This window comes from Rhynchophorus ferrugineus, unplaced genomic scaffold (assembly GCF_030347505.1).
Source record: "Rhynchophorus ferrugineus isolate W39M unplaced genomic scaffold, kcgeb_rfMv2 rfM2, whole genome shotgun sequence".
NCBI lineage: Eukaryota > Metazoa > Arthropoda > Insecta > Coleoptera > Curculionidae > Rhynchophorus > Rhynchophorus ferrugineus.
Genome location: NW_027472581.1, coordinates 14129640 through 14150960, shown reverse-complemented (window position 1 = coordinate 14150960; position 21321 = coordinate 14129640). Strand labels below are relative to the sequence as shown.

The following is a 21321-nucleotide window of genomic DNA, read 5'->3' as shown; positions in this document are numbered from 1 at the left end:
GTTTGAGCTGGGTTTTCGTTCAGCAAGTCTTACAAATTTATTGTCTTCAAAAGTTTTTGGTCGTCCAGGTCGTTCTTTGCCATTAACATCAAAATCGGTTACATATTTCACTGCATTCTAATTGTTTAATAATGAAGATGTTCATTGGTTAGTGCATGACTTTCAATATTAGCAATAATTTTTCATTTCCTGGTAATGGTCGCTGTCCTTCGTTTTTCAAGGTAGTCAATGAAAATTATTCTATGCGTATCTAAAAGTACAGACACTATAACCTTGCCAGACGACCGTTGAATTTTTCCACGCTTTGGAGCGGGTTCATCGTGTGCAGTCCACTCGGATATCTGTCGACTGGACTTCGGAGTGAAATGATGAAGCCATATTTCACCCATTGTCACATATGGACCCAAAAACTCGGGTTTATTACGCTTCGAATCATCAACTCGTCGTTGTTTTTGGTCAAAAGTAAGCTCGCGCTGCAACCATTTTGCACAGGGCTTTCTCATACCCAAATATTCATGAATGATATGATGTACATGTTCATTTGATATTTTTAGAGTGTCTGCTATTTCATTACATTTCAATTTACGGTCACTAAAAATTATTTTGTGGATTTTTTAAATGTTTTCGTCGGTAACAATCTCTTTTGGGAGTCCACTGCCTTCACCGTCTTTGATGCTCATTTTACCACCTCTAAACTTCTTGGTGACTGATGTTGCTGGGGCAGTGTCCGGAGACTCGGCATCAAGCCAAGTTTTTGCTTCAACTGTATTGTTTCTCTTCAAAGAGCAATATTTTATCAACACGCGAAATTCCTTTTTATCTATTCTTTTCACAATAACAAAAGTTGCGTCACTCAAATTGGTATAATTCACAAACTAATGATCCGACAGCTGTCAAATTTATACACGTATCTTTTGAGGTTTAGGGCTAACTAAAAACATATGGATTTAATTCTAGTAGCGGTATCTATGTGTCAGGCCGGGAACTTTTCCTTTGACCTGTTATATACTAGTCACCTTTTTTCTGTTTAGATATGCGATCTTGTGCAGTTGTGTAGTATTGTGACTAAATAATAAAAATACTGAAAAGTATTTTATTAGAGATTAAGTATGAGTTTCCTGGATCAGTATCCAGATTCTTTAAAATAAAGCTTCAAAATTACAAAATTTTTACATGTTGCACCCCACATTAGTTAAAGCTGTCAGAATAATTTAGTTCTGTTAGAGCAAACATCAAGAAAATCTGTTGTTTAGTTTATTTGATACAAATTCTATTGATACCACACACATCTTAAAGTATCAAAATAGTCAAATACGAAGAACACGACGTATATAATACAAACGACATATTTTGCTATTTCCATATCCAATATATGCAAAAAAACTAGTGTTGTTATTGAAACTGTATACATATTTTTCTAGCATTATTCAAAACATGTAAGCCAGCCACATACTTTCTGTTTAGATGACATATAATATCCACTCCGTCTACATACGCATTCTAATATTTGAGCACATAATAGTTCCAATATTTGAAATTTAAATTAAAACCGCAAAAGGGGTTTTTCACAAAGCCCCGTTTGTTGCTGTTGCCATTGTACAGAATACTTCAACGAACAAAGAAGACTTGTCAACATCGGGCTCATGTGCGATATTGAATACACAAACGCAGAACGTTCGTAACTTTTAAATGGAAAACGTTATGTATCGTGATAGTAAAATAATATATAAATATATTTTCCTGGCATAGACGGTGTATCTGACGGGCACGGAATTGTATAAAAAGCCCCAAGGCAAGTTTAGTTGTTCGATACTGAATTATTACTTTAATTCATTTTTTGGTTTGTTATTTCAATAACAAATTTGTTTTTGTTAGTATAATGTCAAAATATGGGCAGTAAACTATGTATTTGGAATATTTTGGGTTGATACTAATATACCATGTTGCCAAATGTCAACATGATGCTTTAAAATATTATTGATAATAATTAGATGTTATAAACCGGTAAACATAAACCAAAATTCTAAGTTGATTGAGCAACATTGCAACATTGTGATGCCATACATTTTGATGACGAGCTACATGCATTTTTTAACAGTTTCTTTTTAAGATTTCAGAAAATTACTTATATATTGAAAGTTACTAAGTTGTTCAATGAGTTCGAGGAGTATAAGTTGTATACAGCAACAACAGGCCTAAAAATGTAATGCTATTTTAATAATGCTGGGGAAAAAGTAATTTCGGCAATATTTTGAGGTAATATTTATTCAATGAGGTTATGCTACAGCAGATTTGAAAGGTAAACGTCCACAAGAACTATCATTCGTTTACTTATAACGTTAAATTCTAAGTAACCTTTGGACCATTTCGCTTTCAAGCTGAATTTTGCTCTGATCGGTTTGTTATTGCAAAAGTTCATGAAACCCTCATGAACATACGGTAGATGGATATATTTCATGTCAATAGAACTGAAAATCGGCCATAAAACAGTATGGGAGCTTTTACATAAGCCTGTACACCAAAGTAGTTCGATACTTGGGTTCCAAATGAATTAGAAATGAAAAAATCATGGAGTGTCTTACTTTGTAAATTGTTACTGAACCGAGACGAGAATGAGCCATTTTTTAAACATCATCCTTACGATGATAGAAGAGTTTTATAAATGTTTTCAAAGCCCGCAAGACTTTATTTAATCATGACCTGTTTCAACCGGGCTAAATAATTATTTCTACTCTCTAACACTCGAACGGCAATTTTGGTGATGAATAGTTCGTTGGGAATTTTTCATGACGTAATTATGATGTTACCAGAAAAAGTGGCAAGAGCCCACACTGCTATTTGTTTTAAAAATGTAAAAAAAAGTATTTATTCTCTAACCAACTATTTGTTCATTTTTGATAAGAGTATAGCCAAAATTATTACTACATACGAGATTACTTCATGCTGCCAAAGCAATAAAATAGAATTATTGTAACCGTCTGGGCTATTGGATGTAGCCACTTGTGAAAAGAAACCGGGCTCTCACAACCTGAAGAAGAATTTCAGCCAAGAAGCATTTTTGAAATTAATTTACAAAAAAATCAATTCTTTCGACATCAACTTAGTTAAAATTTAAAAGTGATTTTGAAATAAATATTCTGGCGTTTGATTTTTCAAAGTTAGATTGTGGATTACTTTTTCATTTATTTAATATCAGTTTAAAACGAGAAGTAATCGTTCATCATAGAGGCAATTTTACAGGCAACAGAAGTGACATCAAAGTGACTGACGATTTGTCTACAGGATTTTCTTTGGAGGACTATTTTGATTTGTCTTTTCTTATAATATAAAAACTGTACATATTATTGGTTTGACAATTTTACAGTTGTTGTATTTCAATAATAAAGACACTTGACAAAATTTGGAGTTGTTTAGAGATCAGATATTTGATGTTATGATATGTAATTCTAACAGATTTCTAAAAAAAGTTTTATTAAACCTTGGTCGATTGTTAATTTATGTATTGGGGTTGAAGATGTTACTTGGACTAGGTTTTATGAATGAATGGTTTCCATGTGGGAATTACTGAGTTTGTAGTAGGGTAGCAACTACAAAATGAGTAATTCTGCTATTAATTACTGAGTTTGTTGTAGCATCGGCAACATAAACATTAGAAGATGATTCCCGTGTTTCTATTTTTCTTTTTATGGCATACATAATGATAAATGGGTTAGTTCAGGAGAGACATCCATATCGATGCTCAAGTGGAGCTTTCATGGTCATCATCATCGTTTTGCTTTAATTAGCTTTGATTGAATGGGATTAGCAAGGTGTATAAACTTAACAAACTGAACGGCGTATTTAGTGTTACAAGAATGACTAACAATATTAAATAAGAGATCAAAATATTCCTCATCCAAGATAACGCGCGACCACACGGTACAAAAGTTGTAAAAGACACAATGTTAGAGCTCGAGTGGGAATTTCTGCTTCCGCCAGCATACTCAGCAGATAAAGGGCTTTCTGATTACCAGTTGTTTACATCGATGCAACATGACTGGCACACGAAGTGCGAAAATGGATCCAGAATTTGGATCGCTGCCAAACCAACATCGCCCTTGCTACACAGTATCGCTATTTCTCCCATAATATGGGAAAAAGTTGTAGAAAATTATGGGAAATATTTTGATTAATATATATTATAGTAATCTCAATCATGTCTTTTTAAAGGGGAAAATGATCAAAATACGCATATAATAAGTCAAGAGGAATGAAAAGGAAAAGTTTCCCACAGTCTAAAATATTGTTAATATCACTCCTGTTCCCCAAATAACTACTTGAAATTCAATTGTTAATAAAAAACATTCAATAAAAACTGCATTTATTATAAATGCATTTCTTGAACTTTCGGGTATGTATGTTATAATATTTGACTAGTTATATTTAATTCAGTTTGGAAAATTTCGTGTATTCAAATACAAGTGTCGCTTGCTTCTTGAGAAATCCGAAACGAACACGGCACAATACAGCGAATAATCTGGTCAATTTCGAACGCTTTTCCCTTTTTTCCTATTTTCTGTGCCAGATGGGCACAAGATTTCATTTCCGACATATTTGTACGTTAAATTTAGAGGCACTTTTCTTGATTACTTTTTACGTCTGTCGCATAAAAAACGCAATTTTCAATAGGGGAAAAAATACTGTTTAATCCGTAAGTTATCGGGAAATCTCGTTATCGTGGAAATTTGAATATATATATATCGATATTTTCTTATTTGGCCGGATATAACTATATATTATGGGGATTCATTTATAAATATCGGAATTGTTGGACACTCAGTATATATATGTTCCTTAGATAAAAAGGGTGACGGTCGGTTTTTAAATGTGATTATATGTAAGTGGCGAATTTAATATTGTTGGTAAAAAAACTCCCATGTGTATTGAACATTTCCTTTTATGATCGTTAGCTACAGTCCTTCTAATAACACAGCCAATGTATGTCACGAATGCGATTGAGTGCCAAGATCATGCCAAATTCAGTTTGAAGAACAGTTTGAGACAGAATGAACGCTAATGCGTCAAAACATTTAACCGAATCGGTCTATAAAGTTCGTCAATACCATTTGTCATATGTGTGTAAAGGTATTCAAAATATTAATGATAATAATCAGAAGTATAACATCATATCGTTACACCACTAGTTGGATCCATGTTAAAATTAAAAATAATTAAAAGTACAATATTTTTTTAAAAAGAAGTAGATTGAGAAGTTTGAAAACTGAAAATTATAACGTTTGTTTCTTCACAGATTCTTCTGAAACAGTGCAGATAGGAATCAGACAGTACAACACACAAAAAACCAAGAACTGTGTGTATATGTGGCATCCTCAAGATGACATTGCAATAAGAAAAATAATAATTAAGTGTTGTTTGTTTTTACAAATGAGAAAAGTCAATAGGATTTCAGAGGGTCATTGTATATATTTTTTCCAGATTAAATGTAAGAATGGAAATTGTTTCATTAACGGAGGGGATATGGTTTGCTTATATTATTATATATTCCTGCTAGCGATGCGTAAAACTTGGTTGCTGTCTTACATATGGAAGTCACACTCTATGTCTCCTTATTTTTTATGATGAAAGCAATTATTAGAATATAAGCAAGCAACTGATGTTAAGGTTATATTTCTCATCTATTTCATAGCTGGCCAAAAATGTAACATTATCGTTTTCTTGTTCTGCAAATTTGGTTGCTATATAACTATGTAATATATTGTTTATATAACTATGTAATATTTTAATCGCCTTCAAGAGGAAGTAATTTAGTTTCTTGGCCATTGTTAATTAAATATCTTCAACATGAACTTGGATGTTTTAAAGGATATCCAGCTTTTTTAGGCTGGATATGTGTAATAGTTTTTATACAATAAATAATTTATATAATACTAAGTTTTTGAATATCGAAAAAATAACGATGTTGATGAGAGCATAATTTATACGCTTATGATACTCCTTTAGCATACCTCGTATTTTGGTACGAGAAATTTGAGAAATCGATTTTTTCATATTTTAAAGCTTAACCCTTATATATTAAGACTGTACCCTTACTATTTTGATACTTTGTTTACTATTTAAAAGAAACTCGAAAATGTAAAACTGTTAAAAAAATAAAAAAAGGTTTTCTCAAGCAGCTGTAATTTGACGAAAAAAATTGACTTTTTCTACTTTTATAGGAGAGAATGATTTACAGTGTAAGCTTTACACTATATTTAAAGTAAATCGGTTCATTAGAACTTGAGATATTATATAATTGTTTTGAGAAAAACGCGTTTAAAATTTTGTTGTGACGTCAGTAAAACAGCTATATCTCCGAAAATAATTTAAATTAAAAAAAAATTCTAAGAGCATATTAAGAATATGCCAACCTTCGAACGCTAACCTTAAAATATGAAGAGAAAAATCCATCTTTTTCTTATTTCTAGACTAGAATACCCCCTCGTAGCAAGTCGGATCGACTTTGGTGAAAGAAACATTTGTTTGAAGATGTTAATACTTTACGTAATTTAGCACAGACTGAAGTAAAATCTGGAATGTAATTAATTTTGTAAAGTCGAGAACTGTATAGTACAACAAATTATGTATAAATTAAACCTTCGCATGACTCGGAAATTCCGTTAATTGGATCTAACAAGTTGCAGCTATAATTAATAACTCCCACTTGCAGTTTAATATTCCAGAAATAAGTCTCTATCTTTAAATAATTAAATAGTATTTCGGCGTTGAAATACCCAAGACGCAGGCGACTTACTTGATATTCGTAGGATGGTTTCAAGTAATACAGCGCCATCTCTTGGTGGAAGACCGGCGTGGCTGATCCGGACAGAGGTGGTACTATCCAGACCCAGTCAGCGGGACATCCGTGTCGGAGTCGTCCCTCGTTATCCAGATGCTTCATGAAAGACTCGGACGCGGTGTGGTGATCTACGATAGTTACGCCTTTCTCCTGGAAACTGTGAAGGACGGCAACGTTGCATTCTACCATGGCCTTGTCTTTCCATAAAGTGATGGGGGTACGCGTATCTAAGCCCATGTTTAACGCGATAGTCTGGAAAATATTAAGATTTTTTAAAATTATGGTTGAATATAGACATTTTTGATTTTGAGCATATTTTATTAGTTTAGGAACAATTTTTAAAGAAAAAGTATATATTTTATATTGTGCCTAATTCATTTCCATTAATGTTATGGTTACTCACATACATTTTAGCATCAGTTTGAATTGATTTTAAATAAGAATTACCTAAAAACACATATATCATTTATATAACACCTATCTAACAGGTCAATTGAACAATCTCCGGCTTGACATATTGATGGCGCTATTACAATTAAATTCGTATATCTTAATAACCCTCAAAAGATGCGTGTATAAATTTGACAGCTGTCGGATCATTAGTTTGTGAATTATAGCATTTTGAGTGAAACAGATTTCGTTATTGCGAAAAAATGGATAAAAAGGAATCTTACATGTTGATAAAATATTGTTTTTTGAGGGGAAAAAATACAGTTGAAGCAAAAAGTTGGCTTAATGCCAAGTCTCCGGACACTGTCTCAGGAAAATCAACCATCAAGGGTTGGTATGCTAAGTTTAGAGGTGGCGAAATGAGCACCGAGGACGGTGAATGCAGCGGATGCCCAAAAGAGGTTGTTACCGCTGAAAACATTAAAAAAATCAACAAAATTATTTTGAATGACCGTAAATTGGAATTGAATGAAAAGCAGACACTTTAAAGATATCATCTGAACTTGAACATCATTTATGAATATTTGGGTATGAGAAAGCTCTGTGCAAAGTGGATGCCGCGCGAGCTTATTTTTGATCAAAAACAACGAGTTGATGATTCGGAGCAGTGTTTGCAGATGATCAAGCGTATTAAACTCGAGTTTTTGCGCCGATATGTGACAATGGATGAAACATGGCTCCATCATTTCACTTCGAAGTCCAATCGACAGTCATTCGAGTGAACTGCACAAGATGAACCCGCTCCAAAGCGTTGGAAAAGGCAACAGTCAGCTGGCAAAGTTATGGCGTCTGTACTTTGGGATGCGCATGGAATAATTTTCATTGACTATCTTGAAAAAGGAAGGGCTAATCAACAGCGACTATTACATAGCGTTATTGGACCATTTGAATGACGAAATCACCGAAAAACGGCCGCATTTGAAGAAAAAGGAAGTGCTGATTCACCAAGAAAATGCACGAATGCACAAGAATCCATGAATTGGGCTTTGAATTGCTTCCTCATCCACCGTATTCTCTCCCAGAGACTATTTCCTTTTCTTAGGATCTCAAAGGAATGCTCGCTGGGAAGAAATTTTCGTCGAATGAAGAGGTGATCGCTCGACAGAAAGATCGCAAGAACCTTTAAAAATGATGAAAAATATTTTGTTTCTTTTTATCAATAATTTTTTTTATTGAACAATGCTTTTCTAAGGCTGGCTGATTGCGAATCACGTTTATTACGCATTTTCAATTATCTCGAATGCTGCGTTGGTGCTCAAGACGATAGAACGTCCTCCTACTATTGCGATAGTCGTGGGTTCGAAACCTGCTGGACCATGATCGCATTATATTTGTAACTGCTTATAATTGTTAATGTCTAAAAGGGCGCAATCAGGCTGGGTAAGACAAGACGTCTTCTGGGATGATCTCCAAGTTGCTCACTTGTCAGTCGGTAGGATTAATAGCCGGGGGACTGTGGTTTGGAGCTTACGTCCAGCGGTAGGTCCAGTCCAGATAAACCTTAGGTCGTAAAAGGGAGGCTTTACTATATAAGAAATAAATTTGTCTGTTATAGTATAATATAAGCCATCGAAATTTTGAGCGTTTGAAATAGATGACGTATATATAATAGTGTAGGTTATTCAAATACTTTTCATATTTCTTACAAGTTTTTTGTTAGAAGATGAAATATAAATAATCAAAAAATTATAAACAAAAATAACTTGCGACTCAATAAACCTCTCAAAATATTAAGTCCCTGATAGTATTTGATGCTGATATGTTATACATATTTACTTGATCATATAGTGTATAAGTTGTTAAAAACTGTAAAAAATCCGGTCAACGTAATCTGCCATATTCACCAGACATTGCCCCTGGTAAGAGCGCATGATCTACGTTACTGTAAGATCTAAAACGGATCAAGGAAATATATCCTCTTAATTTTACTCTAGCGCTGCATCTACCTCTCGCCAAAAAATATGGCACCACGCCATATATACTTTTCCAATATTAAAACAAAATTAAAATCATTCCCCAGACGGGAGGCAATTTGATCTCAATCAAAATAATGTTTTACCGTATTTATTTAGTTTTTTTTCTTGCGCGGAATTTAAGTGAAGGATTACCGGAACGGAAAAGGGTGCTTCTCAGAACTGGCTAAGCCCCTAATCTGACAAATTGTACGCCTAAATTAAATCCAAATCAATTTGTAATTACGTTTTGTTATTTATAACGAGCCCTCTAATTAATTCGATTACGCGATGGGCAATTAATAATTAAATACCTGGCTGATGCCCCATTATTTATTTAATTTTTATATGTATCACCATATATCATCGGCATGTTATTATATTAACTTAATTAAGGTAACCTGTTTCAAGAAGGCGAATAAGATGATGAATATCCTAACAACAGGAATGACAGCAGCAATGATAGATTATTTTGTACAATTATTTATGTTTTAAGGCGAAATCTTGGATAACTTCTACCTATAATAATCTGATAACCTATAAGATAATCGAATAACTCTATTTTGGTAGCGCTGGATCACTACTTGGTTTGACGTCATGATGCAACTAACAAACCAATCTCTTTTATAATATATATATTAATTTTTGCATCAAGAGTTAAAATGGATGTTGCAAAGAATATTAAAAATTATAAAATAGCATAGAATACTAATTCCTCATTTGTTGGTGAGTTGTTAGTTTCTACGTGGGGCATAAGATAAAGTAGAGAGCAATAGATAAACGAATGCGATAGAAGAGAAATTAAAGATGAGCTATCTGCAACGGTGACATCGTCATCGAATAAGCAAAAAATTATGCAATTTTCTTAAAATTTATGTAAAGAAATAATTTTTTTTTTAATCAGTCTGATGTTTCTATTGTTTTTGCAATAAAAGAAAAGAAATATGGATAGAAAATAAAAACCGTATGAATACATAAATTAATTAATGCAAATATACAGTAGTTAAAATGAATCTAACTACATAATTTGCATAGATGGGACACATAACATAAGGCAAGTAGAGGAAATTATAAATTATTAACAGTAAATTTGTAAACATTTTATTGCATCGATCATTATTAAGTATTATTATATATTAAAGTTAACTATTAATGCAATAAGATGTATTACTATATGGCATTTTATACTTTGAACCTAAATTTTGAAGGATCAATAGTTAATTTAATGATTCTAAATACATTCCTTTAATATATTTCTAAATTGTAAAAAATAAATTACCTAATAGTGTGCTAAGTCAAAGATCAATTTTAGAATTGTTTTATTCATATATTCTCTGTTTATATATTAAAATATATTACTTCATTTATTATTTTTGTTAATCACATAAAATTAGAGAAAGAATATGTATGGTTTATGTATGTAACAATATTTTGTATTGTTATAGTTCTGAAAATAATCTTATTCTTGAGATTATTTAAGAGCTTTTGAGATAGTTTCCTTACATTTGTTTTATTTTTATATACGTGTGATGCATTTCTTATTAATTTGCATTAGTTATGCTCAGTACAATATTAACGTAAGAATTTAATTTATTAATATTGTTATTTCTACCATACACAAGCTAGACGAATGCGGGATAAATACATCAGTATATATTTCCTAAATTAAAACAAAATCACACTACTTGTTGTAAAGCTATTAATAAGACTTTCTGTGATTTAGTAACCATTTTATGTTTTAAGACGAAATCCTCAATAACTTACAGGTCTATTTGTTTTTGGTTGGTTATGTAGAGATAATTACTGATAACTAAACTTGAAAATCTTTTTTTTTATTTATTAAATTTGAACGTTTTAATGCAATGCCATATATGCACATCAACACAAAATAGGCTTTATTTTTGTCTAATAAACTATAGCTCTTTTATGTTGGTTAAGATGGTTGTGATAATTAACCAGTATAGATTTTTGATTTTGAGTCTGATCTGTTCAGCATTTTGTCAAGCATGACATAAGTTTGTTATATATAAATGTGAATTTTTGATGAAATCATAACAAATCACTAGTTTTTGATTGGTAATCAAAAAGGAAATTTAAAGTAATAGCAAGACTGAGACGACAAATTTAGTTTATAAATATATACCACTTAAAATAGTAATAAAGGAATGATTTCCCTAAAATAGATAATTTAGCCAATTATAAATTACTATTGTTATAATAATAGCGCACTGTGCCTCTATGTATTTTCTATGATACTGTTTGCAGTATAAACTGAGTTAAAATATGACCACCAAGCTATATAAAATATGCTGACACTAAAATAAATGTTGTTACCGAATCATTCAAGGACTTCACTGACTATCTGGCCATCTGGATTAAAACTACCTGAATGGAGAACAATTGAGACGGATTAGTCTGTTTTCTAATAGATAAGAACTCTCAATGTCGTTTTGTATCGACGTTCAACAGGTCGTCTTTCCTTTCCGTAAAATAAAATAGTTTTTTAAGTAAAATAGTAGTTTTTTTTGTTTAGTAAGCTTTCATAAAATATAACTTACATATATTACTGATAAATTATTCCTTAAAATATTCCTTAAAAAAGTAACTAAAATTAAAATAGGAAGTATTCCAGATGCTGAATGATATACATGTTTACATAATTGCAGAGAATGTCAAGAACAAACGTCCATACAAATCTAAGACTGATAGTTTGTAATATGTGTCAATATTAGTGTCATTGTTCATAGTGGATATTTAAAAACATCATTAAAAAGCATATTTATGTTATTTGATGAGATAGTGGATGCTACTAGATCAAAAATGTGAAGTTACAAGGAAATAACGCAAGTCCTGTTGAAACCCCCTAAAAGAACCCACTTTTTCAAGTTTAGTGCACGTCAAAAGTATATTAATAAATTTAAACATGTTTTTGAATTTTCAATCCTACTAATTGTTTTAAAGTACCAATAATTCCTATCCCTTTTTAAAGAGAAACACACCAAATAATAATATAAACAATATTGATAAATGACTAAATTTATTTCTCAACGAAATATTGGTTTATAAAGGCAAAATAGCATACAAAACCAAACTGGATTGAAACGTTATTACCTAAGTGCGCATGCGCTGAGCTAGTCGATCATATAGTACATATTGTTTGTTTCTTTCTAGTCTCTTTATGCGTCATAAACAGTACTAAAATGTTTATATTTTTTCAGGAAAATTTCAGAATGATTGAATGTGACAGTGTAGAGAGCATCGGTGTTATTACATTGACTATATTATAACGAAATATTAATTGCTGCTTAGTAAAGTTTTTCAAATTTTTCCGTTCATGCTTATGATCTATAGTCAATTCAAAAAAGCAGTGATACGAGTGTCAATATATGTTTGTCTAAAGTTGTAAATTCGTCTTACAGTCAGACAATATTATCCTTGTTGTTTTATTCTATTTAAAAAGAGATAGAATGTTGTTAGAAAAGTTCGAACATGTAACGAAATGAGGCTGCAAAAGTTGTCCGTTTGTCAAACTTCTGGAAACTTCAAAATATTATAATTACGGGTTATAAACCGGCAAACGCTGTTTTAACGCTTTGTTTTAATAAATTTGAAATCGCCGCCGTTTTTGTAAAAAATATTTTTTTGCGCCATGCAGCTGCACACGCCTAAAAGAAACCGTGTTTATGCGAAACAGGTGACGACGAATCAGGATCAGTCTTGGTATTTCAGAGATCAAATATACGAAATGTATGAAACAGTAAGTAGCTTTTTCAATCGAAACATAATTTAATTCAATTATTTCAGAGAAAATTGTTAGTCTGGAAAGTATCCACAAAGATTCAAAACATATACACCTATTTGAGAGATGTAGAACATCCGTTCATACATTGTTGGATAATCTATCTTAAGTGTTGTAAAGATAACCCACGAAAGGGTTTAATGGAACTTCCAGATAGATTTTAAAAGAATACAATTTTTAAAAACATATATCAAAATCAAGGAATAATTATATCAATTTATATATTTAAAAGAACCATGCATATTTCAGAATGGTACATTGGGTTGCGCAGGGCAAGATGATAATAAATATAGTATAAAGACAACAAAGGTTCATGAAAAAAGGTAAACGTTGGAATAATTATTGATTAGTTTTTTTTAGTCATAACATTTATTCATTGCAGACATATAGTTCTTCATGCCGGAAACAGGAATGGTTTTATTCGTAGTGCAGAATTAGTGTTTCTCTAAGTCCAAGGGTGACTTTACAGTAGTTATTATGGATTTATGGAAAGAGGCATTGTCGAAAATAACATCTTCGGTTTGTATGAGCTCGATCAGACACATTGAAGAAGAAATTGACAAATGGTAGAATCTTGAGCAAGTTTTTAATAGATTGGAAATAAACAGCTTGGTTATTAACTTGACTAATATTTTTGAAAGTATCTGTGATTAGATAAAACTTTATGAATGTTGGTTTATGACAATGCTGACGATTACCAAGACTGGATGATGAAAGAGGAAACCACTAAAGGTCAGTATACAGTTAATATACTTTAATTGTAGGAAATTGTATTATAGAAGGTGAAAGCTTTATGATCATCTGTGTTATTGTTCAGAATATACATGAACGTATGTATGAGTAGAGAAATAACACCAACTGCTTTGCAGATATGGCAAATGTATTAACGAGGATGGAGTGATTAAATGTAGTTTTATCGAAAAAGATGTATACAGATAGTAACAAGGATACATTGCATCGAAAGAAACAAGAACTAAGCGTAAAACATAAATAAGCTCTCTAATGAAAGTAAAATACATTATTCAGATATATAATTGTTAATTAAGTGGATTAGGCTTTCGGGGGATACTACTACATACAAAAACGCATCTAGAACCCTACCGATACTAGTGTGGAAAAAAGCTCAAAGTATATATATTAAAACAACACTAACCTATAAATTATTGTGGCTGTAAAATTAATTGTAGTTATAAGTTCTTAGATAATAAATGTATTTGTTGTACTATAATGTTAAAATAAATTATATTTAATAGAATATTTCTTCAATTATTTTATTTATATTAAAATTTTGTTATATGTCAGAGCCTAAATGTACTAAAACTCAGAGTAGCAGCGGCAACATTGCGACGTTTCCCGTGTCACTGCTATTTTGAAATGACTATATATACTAATTGTTAATTTACACGTTTTGCTAATGTGTTGTATTTAAGTTCTCTAAATATCAACATTTGTTATGTATAAAAGTAATAATATATGCGTATAAAATGATTAAAACACTCGAAAATATTCAAGGTGTAAAATCCGGCACGTATTTCCACTTTTAATTCTGATTTAATTATCTCATTTCCATTTTTTTATCGGGATATGGGGCAAAAATACCATAACCGATTTATTCTCAACAGTTAAGCTGAATATAGCGTATAAATCATCTTAATAACCTGAGCGTTTCCAAAAAATAATATATATTCATGTTCTTTTGCATTTTTTAAACATAATCTTTATAATAATTAATTAACTAGCGCTGTGTTTTTGTGTTCATATGACAAAGAAAACAGTGGATTTAAATCGTAAATATTTAAGGACAATACGGTTTGTACATATTAATCATGTTCCTTTCAAATTCAGTCAAAAATGATATAAATAAACTGGCTATTGAAATTTTAATTAATAAGATTAATTATCACGTCAAAAAAAACCACGGTTTTATTGTGTATTAGAATCAGTTTGGAGTTTTTGGAAATTCGTACATATTGTTGTATATTAGAAATTATTTGTAGCCAATTAATCGTAAATTTATTAAGTTAATTCAATTAATATGGTGGTCCGTTTTGTAAATATTCTGATGACAAATTATGTGTATTTTATGTAAAAAATAATTCAATTAAAATCGAAATATATTTCCTAAGCTGTACATGCTCATTCTTTCATACGTTTCTAAGAAATTGAAACCAGTGTTTGAAGAAGTAAGTTGAATAACACTAATAGGTCATACTAGGTTATACCAGGTCATCAATAATAGGTCATTTGAAAAGTCCCCGGCCAGTCATATAGATGGCGTTATTAGAATTAAATCCATATGTTTTTTGTTAGCCCTAACTCTCAAAAGATGCGTGTATACAGTTGACAGCTGTCGGACCAGTACTGTGTGAATTATAACGTTTTGAGTGAAGCAAATTTTGTTATTGTGAAAAAATGCATAAAAAGGAATTTCGCGTGTTGATAAAATATTGCTTTTTGAAGGGAAAAAATACAGTTGCAGCAAATACTTGGCTTATGCCGAGTTCCCAGATACTGTCCCAGAAAAATCAACCATTAAGGATTTGTATGCTAAGTTTAGACGTGGTGAAATGAGCACCGAAAACGGTGAACGCAGTGGACGCCCAAAAGAGGTTGTTACCGACGAATACATTAGAAAATCCACAAAATGATTTTGAATCGCCGTAAATTGAATTTGAATAAAATTGCAGATACTTTAAACATATCAACTGAGCGTGTACATCATATCATTCACGAATATTTGGGTAGGAGAAAGTTCTGCGCAAAGTGTGGCGGCGCGAGTTTACTTTTGACCAAAAACAAAGACGAGTTGATGATTCGGATCAGTGTTTGAAGATAATCAAGCGAAATAAACCAGTTTTTGTGCCGAATGTGACAATAGATGAAACATGGCTCCATCATTTCACTCCGAAGTCCAATCGACAGTCATCCGAGTCGACTGCACACGATGAATCCGCTCTAAAGCGTGGGAAAACGCAACAATCGGCTGGCAAGATTATGGCGTCTCTATTTTGGGATGCACATGGAATAATTTTCATTATCTGCCTTAAAAAACGAAGCACCATTAACAGCGACTATTAAACGTCGCATTAGAAGGAGAAGAAAGTACTGCTTTACCAAGAGAATGCACCGTGTCACAAGTCAGTGAAAACGATGATAGAAATCCATGAATTTTACTTCGAATTGCTTCTTTATCCACCGTATTCTCCAAATCTGGACCCCGGTGACTATTTCATGTTCTCAGATCTCAAAAGAATGCTCGCTAGGAAGAAATTTTCGTCGAATGAATAGGTGATCGACGAAACTGAGGCCTATTTTGAAGCAAAGGAAAAATCGTACTACAAAAATGATATCAAAAAGTTTCAATCACCCTTGAAGGGAATTGTGTTGACTAAAAAAAACTAATTTTGCCAAAAAAATGTGTTTTATTATGGTAGACCGGGACTTTTCAATTAACCTGTTAGGATGCTTGGTTTTGTGATTATACAATTTTTTGAACTAGTTTTGATAACGATATGGTCTTTCAAAATCAGTCAAGCTTAAAAGATATGTCTCCTTTGTACTTCAACTTTCCAATGCATATAGAAAATCGTATTATACGTCTTTTAAAGAATGACTTTCTAATACTCTCAATACAAGATATTTGATTAAAAATTAAATGAGTTTAAAATTCCTGATTTTTTTCTGATTTTAAATATGTATAAATTATATATTTGTGGTAGTTTTCACTTTTATCTATACGTTGAAGGATGTTTTGATCATTTAAAGTATATAGTTTTACCGAAAATAATGGAAAAGTTTACAAAGTAATTTTTGAAAAGAGTAAAAATAATTTGTGATTGAGCTGTTACCTATTAAGTTAAATTTAAAAAGAAGAGGCCAATTTTTAAACAATCTATTGTTCTGTAAACTCTAATAGTATTTATAGCAATTTTAAACAATTATAATTTAATTTTAAAATTCATATATTTTATTGAAAATATACAAAAGAAAAAATAAGCTGTTTTTGTTACTATTCAAAAAGTTTTCTTATGTAGAAAACAGTCGAATTAAATTGTAAATGTTTAGCGAAAAGGGTAGGACATGTATATATTAATAATTCTAACTTCCAACACAATCTTACCCACCGTAAATAAACTCGCTATTCAATTTTTAATTAGCAGGCTTAATTAACAAGTCAAAAAAGCACGGCTTTATTGTGTATCATGAACACGAATTAATTGTTTTGTTTTTACAAATTCGTGAATATATATTCTTCAGTGTAGTATTTTAATTTTTTTGTTAAAATTATTATTAAACAACGTATCGTTAAGGAACACAGGTCTGCAACAAAAAATCTGTTTGATTATTTTCAACTGTTTTCTATGTGTTTTGGTATACTGAAAACGAAAATAATGTGGAAAAAAATTCAATGTCTCAGGACTTCTAATGGATGCATTTAAGATCTAATACGATACAACACAATTGCGGTTTTAGGCTTCAATTCCTATAGGTTATTCCTATAGAGAAATAGAGATTTAACTTTATAGGGAAATTTGGGAAAATGTTTCGTGACGTCCAATGTGTAGTAGTGTAGTAGATGTCGCTACTCTTAACTTACTACTTGTGTTAATCGCTATGTTATGAGCCGCGACGGGATCCGACTGGTCCCTATAGTGCCTTTTTGTTTCGGACACCAATTTCAGTGTGCCTAGCTTAAGGAGCACTTCATTTAGATTTTTATAACTTTTAGATAATAAGTTATTAGTTCATTAGTATGTATAAGTTAGTAATACAAGTGTTGTGATCCCGGGTAGACACATAAGAAATATAGAATCGTTTTACTTCGAAGAACTATTGAGCAGTTTCAAAAAAAAAGTTTGATAATGTTAAAAATCCCAAACTGACTGGATTAACCATCAAAGAAATTTATAATCGTTACGGCGTGTTTTGTTGTTGTAAGTTGAGGTATGTTTATTCATATTAATAACCATATAAAATATGAAATATTTATTTTTAAATTTGGAATTTTATCCCTTTCCGAAAGAAGCTACACACACAACCATATACTTTTTTTCTTTGATTAATTATTTGATAGTCGAAACTCCACTAAAATAATTGCTCCTGAATGCAACCCTTTTAAGAGAGGATTAACCAGAGGTCAACATACTAGGATTATATATTGCTTAAATTTTATTGCCCAAGTAAGAACAAATTTGTTAAAGTGATTTAGATTATTATTTATATTTGAGGTGATTTATTTTATTTAAAAAATATGTAATTATCCTAATAAGTTATTGGCTTAAGGCTATTTAATCAAGATTTCATTAGAGTTCATGGACTGAAGGATATACATTCTTCGCATAGTACGTTTGACCAATCATTTAAAGCACTCATAGGTTAATCTATGAGTTTATCTTTTTGATCTCATTTGCCTTTAGAAAATTATATATACTAATGAGGGATGTATTACCAAGAGTTGAGAAATTGTAACTTCACTTTATACCTTCAATTGAAGGTATTTCTAAAATTGTTTTATTATACTGTCAGTAGTTCTTTGAGCTAACTTTTTCGTTTTAGCTCACGATATCGCTACGTCGATAATATCATATTTTCGTCAAATATTTTTAAAAAATATAAATTTAAAACCTTTTAATTGTACAGTATTTAATCATCTTCCCGATAGAATGTTAAAAATAATGTGCACCGTATACTTTTAGATAAACGGGTGAACATAATTTTAACAGAGAAAGACTCAAAGTTTGCTTTCAGTATAAGAAAACGAAATTCCAGATCTCTAATAGATTTTATTAGAGTGATGAATATGAAAAAGGAAAAAAAAACAGACGAGTTAATTTTAATTCATTCCAAACTTCTTTGCTTTTGATAGTATTTATATCTCATAGCTGGATAACAAGCTGGATTTACAAAATTCCATTGCTTTTATGTGATAGCAGGAACCGATCATATCACTGGACCAAAAAGAATTGACCTTCGAGGGAGATTCAAGTTGATGCAATGAACGTCCTCTAAGAAACAATGGTGCCTCCACATAAAGTTTTCTCACCACCGATTCGCATAAAGTTGGGATTGAGTGGAGATTGGTTGAAATGCTTGGATTCGAAGTGTTCAGGCCTATCACAAGCGAAGGTGGAGGAAGTTGTTTTTGTTACAAAATCGTCAAAAAGAAAGGTGTATTAGTTTTAAGAAGGTTCTAGAGAAATATTTAGACAATCATATATATCTTAAATGTAAACAAATCGTCAAAAGGATGGTAAAAGTATTTCAAGCTTTAAGTTGCCTAGTGAGTTTGAAAGTACCTTTATTATACCCACTCCGACTACTTTCCGGAAATGTACTAAGAAAAATTTCAGCAACCTTTCAGATTTTTCTATAAGCGAAAATTTACAAAGAGAAGCCCCACTAAGAAAATAAAATATTTGCATTTGTAAAAATAAAGTATTTGGGCTAGTTAAGGTCTATTAATCACAAAAATATGTATATTTAAAATTTTACGTTTCAACTCGATTTTGTTTTATCTTAATGTATTAACTCGTTTAACATATTTAGCTAAATTGTCAGGACACGTGTTGTCCTATGACGGAATGGAAGTCATTTTCGGATTAACCATACCCAAAAACACAAAGTCACAAAACTCTTAGTCACCATCCCTTACAAAGCCCTTACATTTTTTTGCAAACATGTGTAATTTGCTGTTGCATTTGGCAAAGTTGATTAAATTGCATTGTCATTAACATTTACCTCCAACATATTCAAACGCTGAGGGTCGCACAGATCCCTACATCCGATCTCGGTACTCATGTACCATCCGTTGAATGGTGCCGCTGTAAACTGTAAGCCTCCACAGTCGAACATCATGTTAGAGACGGCGGGCAGTGCATACCATCGCAGTCCAAGAGTCTCGAACCAATCCAGCCTGAAACGTAAAACATATTCGATTTCATTAAGCTTATAATAGAATAGTGAGTCAAATACGAAGAATAGACCGTTAAAAAAGCATTACGTTCTAATTAGTTTAATACTGAAGTAGTTTTATTGCTCTCTGCGCAGATGGTAATCTTGAAATAAATCTAACTAATTGTCCGAGGCTCCTTAAAACTGTTCAAAACGAGATGGTATATAGAATTTTGTTGGAAGTTTATTCCACTTGTATTTTACTTCTGACTATTACCGACGTTAAATTGGCTCGAATTTCTGTTATTTTAAAGTATTTATAACCTCTCTTAAAATCGTAATAATTATTAATCTGATAGAATCAAGCATTTTAGAGCTATAGTAAAATGTTTTTTTTTAATTGAAAGAAAGGTTGCTGGTAAATAGGAAGGCTATATATTAAATGGATTAAATCAGGGCTAGAAATATATTTGTTTTTAAACGTTTATGTATTGTTTGTAAATAGACTCTTTAGATAAGACTTCTTGAAAGATCCTACTGTCAAGTTGTTGCCTGTTTTCACCCAAGAATTTAGAAGAATTATTATTAGCCGAGAAAAATACATGTATTATTGAAGAGATTGAGTACAGTACGAATTTTAGAGTTGATGGTTTTAATTATGTCGGAGTCATAATCTCAGTCATCATCACAGTCTAACATAAAGGAGCAATGGGATGTAACAGGCCAATTGAAAAGTCCCTGACCTGACACATAGATGGTGCTACTAGAATTAAATCCATATGTTTTTAGGTTAGCCCCAACCTTTAAAAGATACATGTATAAATTTGATAGGTATTGGATCATTACTTTGTGAATTATAGCATTTTGAGTGAAGCAACTTTTGTTATTGTGAAAAAAATGGATAAAAAGGAATTTCGTGTGTTGATAAAATATCGCTTTTTGAAGGGAGAAAAATACAGTTGAAGCAAAAACTTGGCTTGATACCGAGTTTATGCACACTGCCCTAGGAAAATCAACCATCAAGGATTGGTATGCTAAGTTTAGACGTGCTGAAATGAGCACCAAAGACGGTGAACGCAGTGGACGCTTAAAAGAGGTTGTTACCGACGAAAACATTTTAAAAAATCCACAAAATGATTTTGAATGACCGTAAATTGAAACTGAATGAAATGGCAGACCCTCTAAAGATATCAGCTGAACATGTATAACATATCAGTCACGAATATTTGTGTATGAGAAAGCTCTGTGCAAAGTGGGTGTCGTGCTAGTTCACTTTTGACCAAAAATAACGAGTTGATGATTCGGAGCAGTGTTTGAAGATAATCAAGCCAAATAAACCCGAGTTTCTGCATCGATATGTGGCAATAGATGAAACATGGCGTCATAATTTCACT

The 21321-nt window shown here is 31.6% G+C and overlaps 1 protein-coding gene across 5 annotated transcripts in view; it reads right to left on the bottom strand.

The window, feature by feature from the left end:
* Nos (Nitric oxide synthase) overlaps positions 1–21321 on the bottom strand; it is a 203947-nt gene that overhangs the window by 42729 nt on the left and 139897 nt on the right. For all 5 annotated transcript variants that reach the window (XR_013004646.1, XR_013004645.1, XM_076397284.1 and 2 more), the window contains exons 7-8: positions 19775–19949; positions 6791–7087 (exon numbers count right to left, since the gene is read on the bottom strand). Coding sequence is in view for 3 of the 5 variants with exons in the window: in XM_076397284.1 (XP_076253399.1) it covers positions 6791–7087; positions 19775–19949 (472 nt within the window). In the remaining 2 variants the exon portion in view is untranslated. The remainder of the gene's footprint in view (positions 1–6790; positions 7088–19774; positions 19950–21321) is intronic.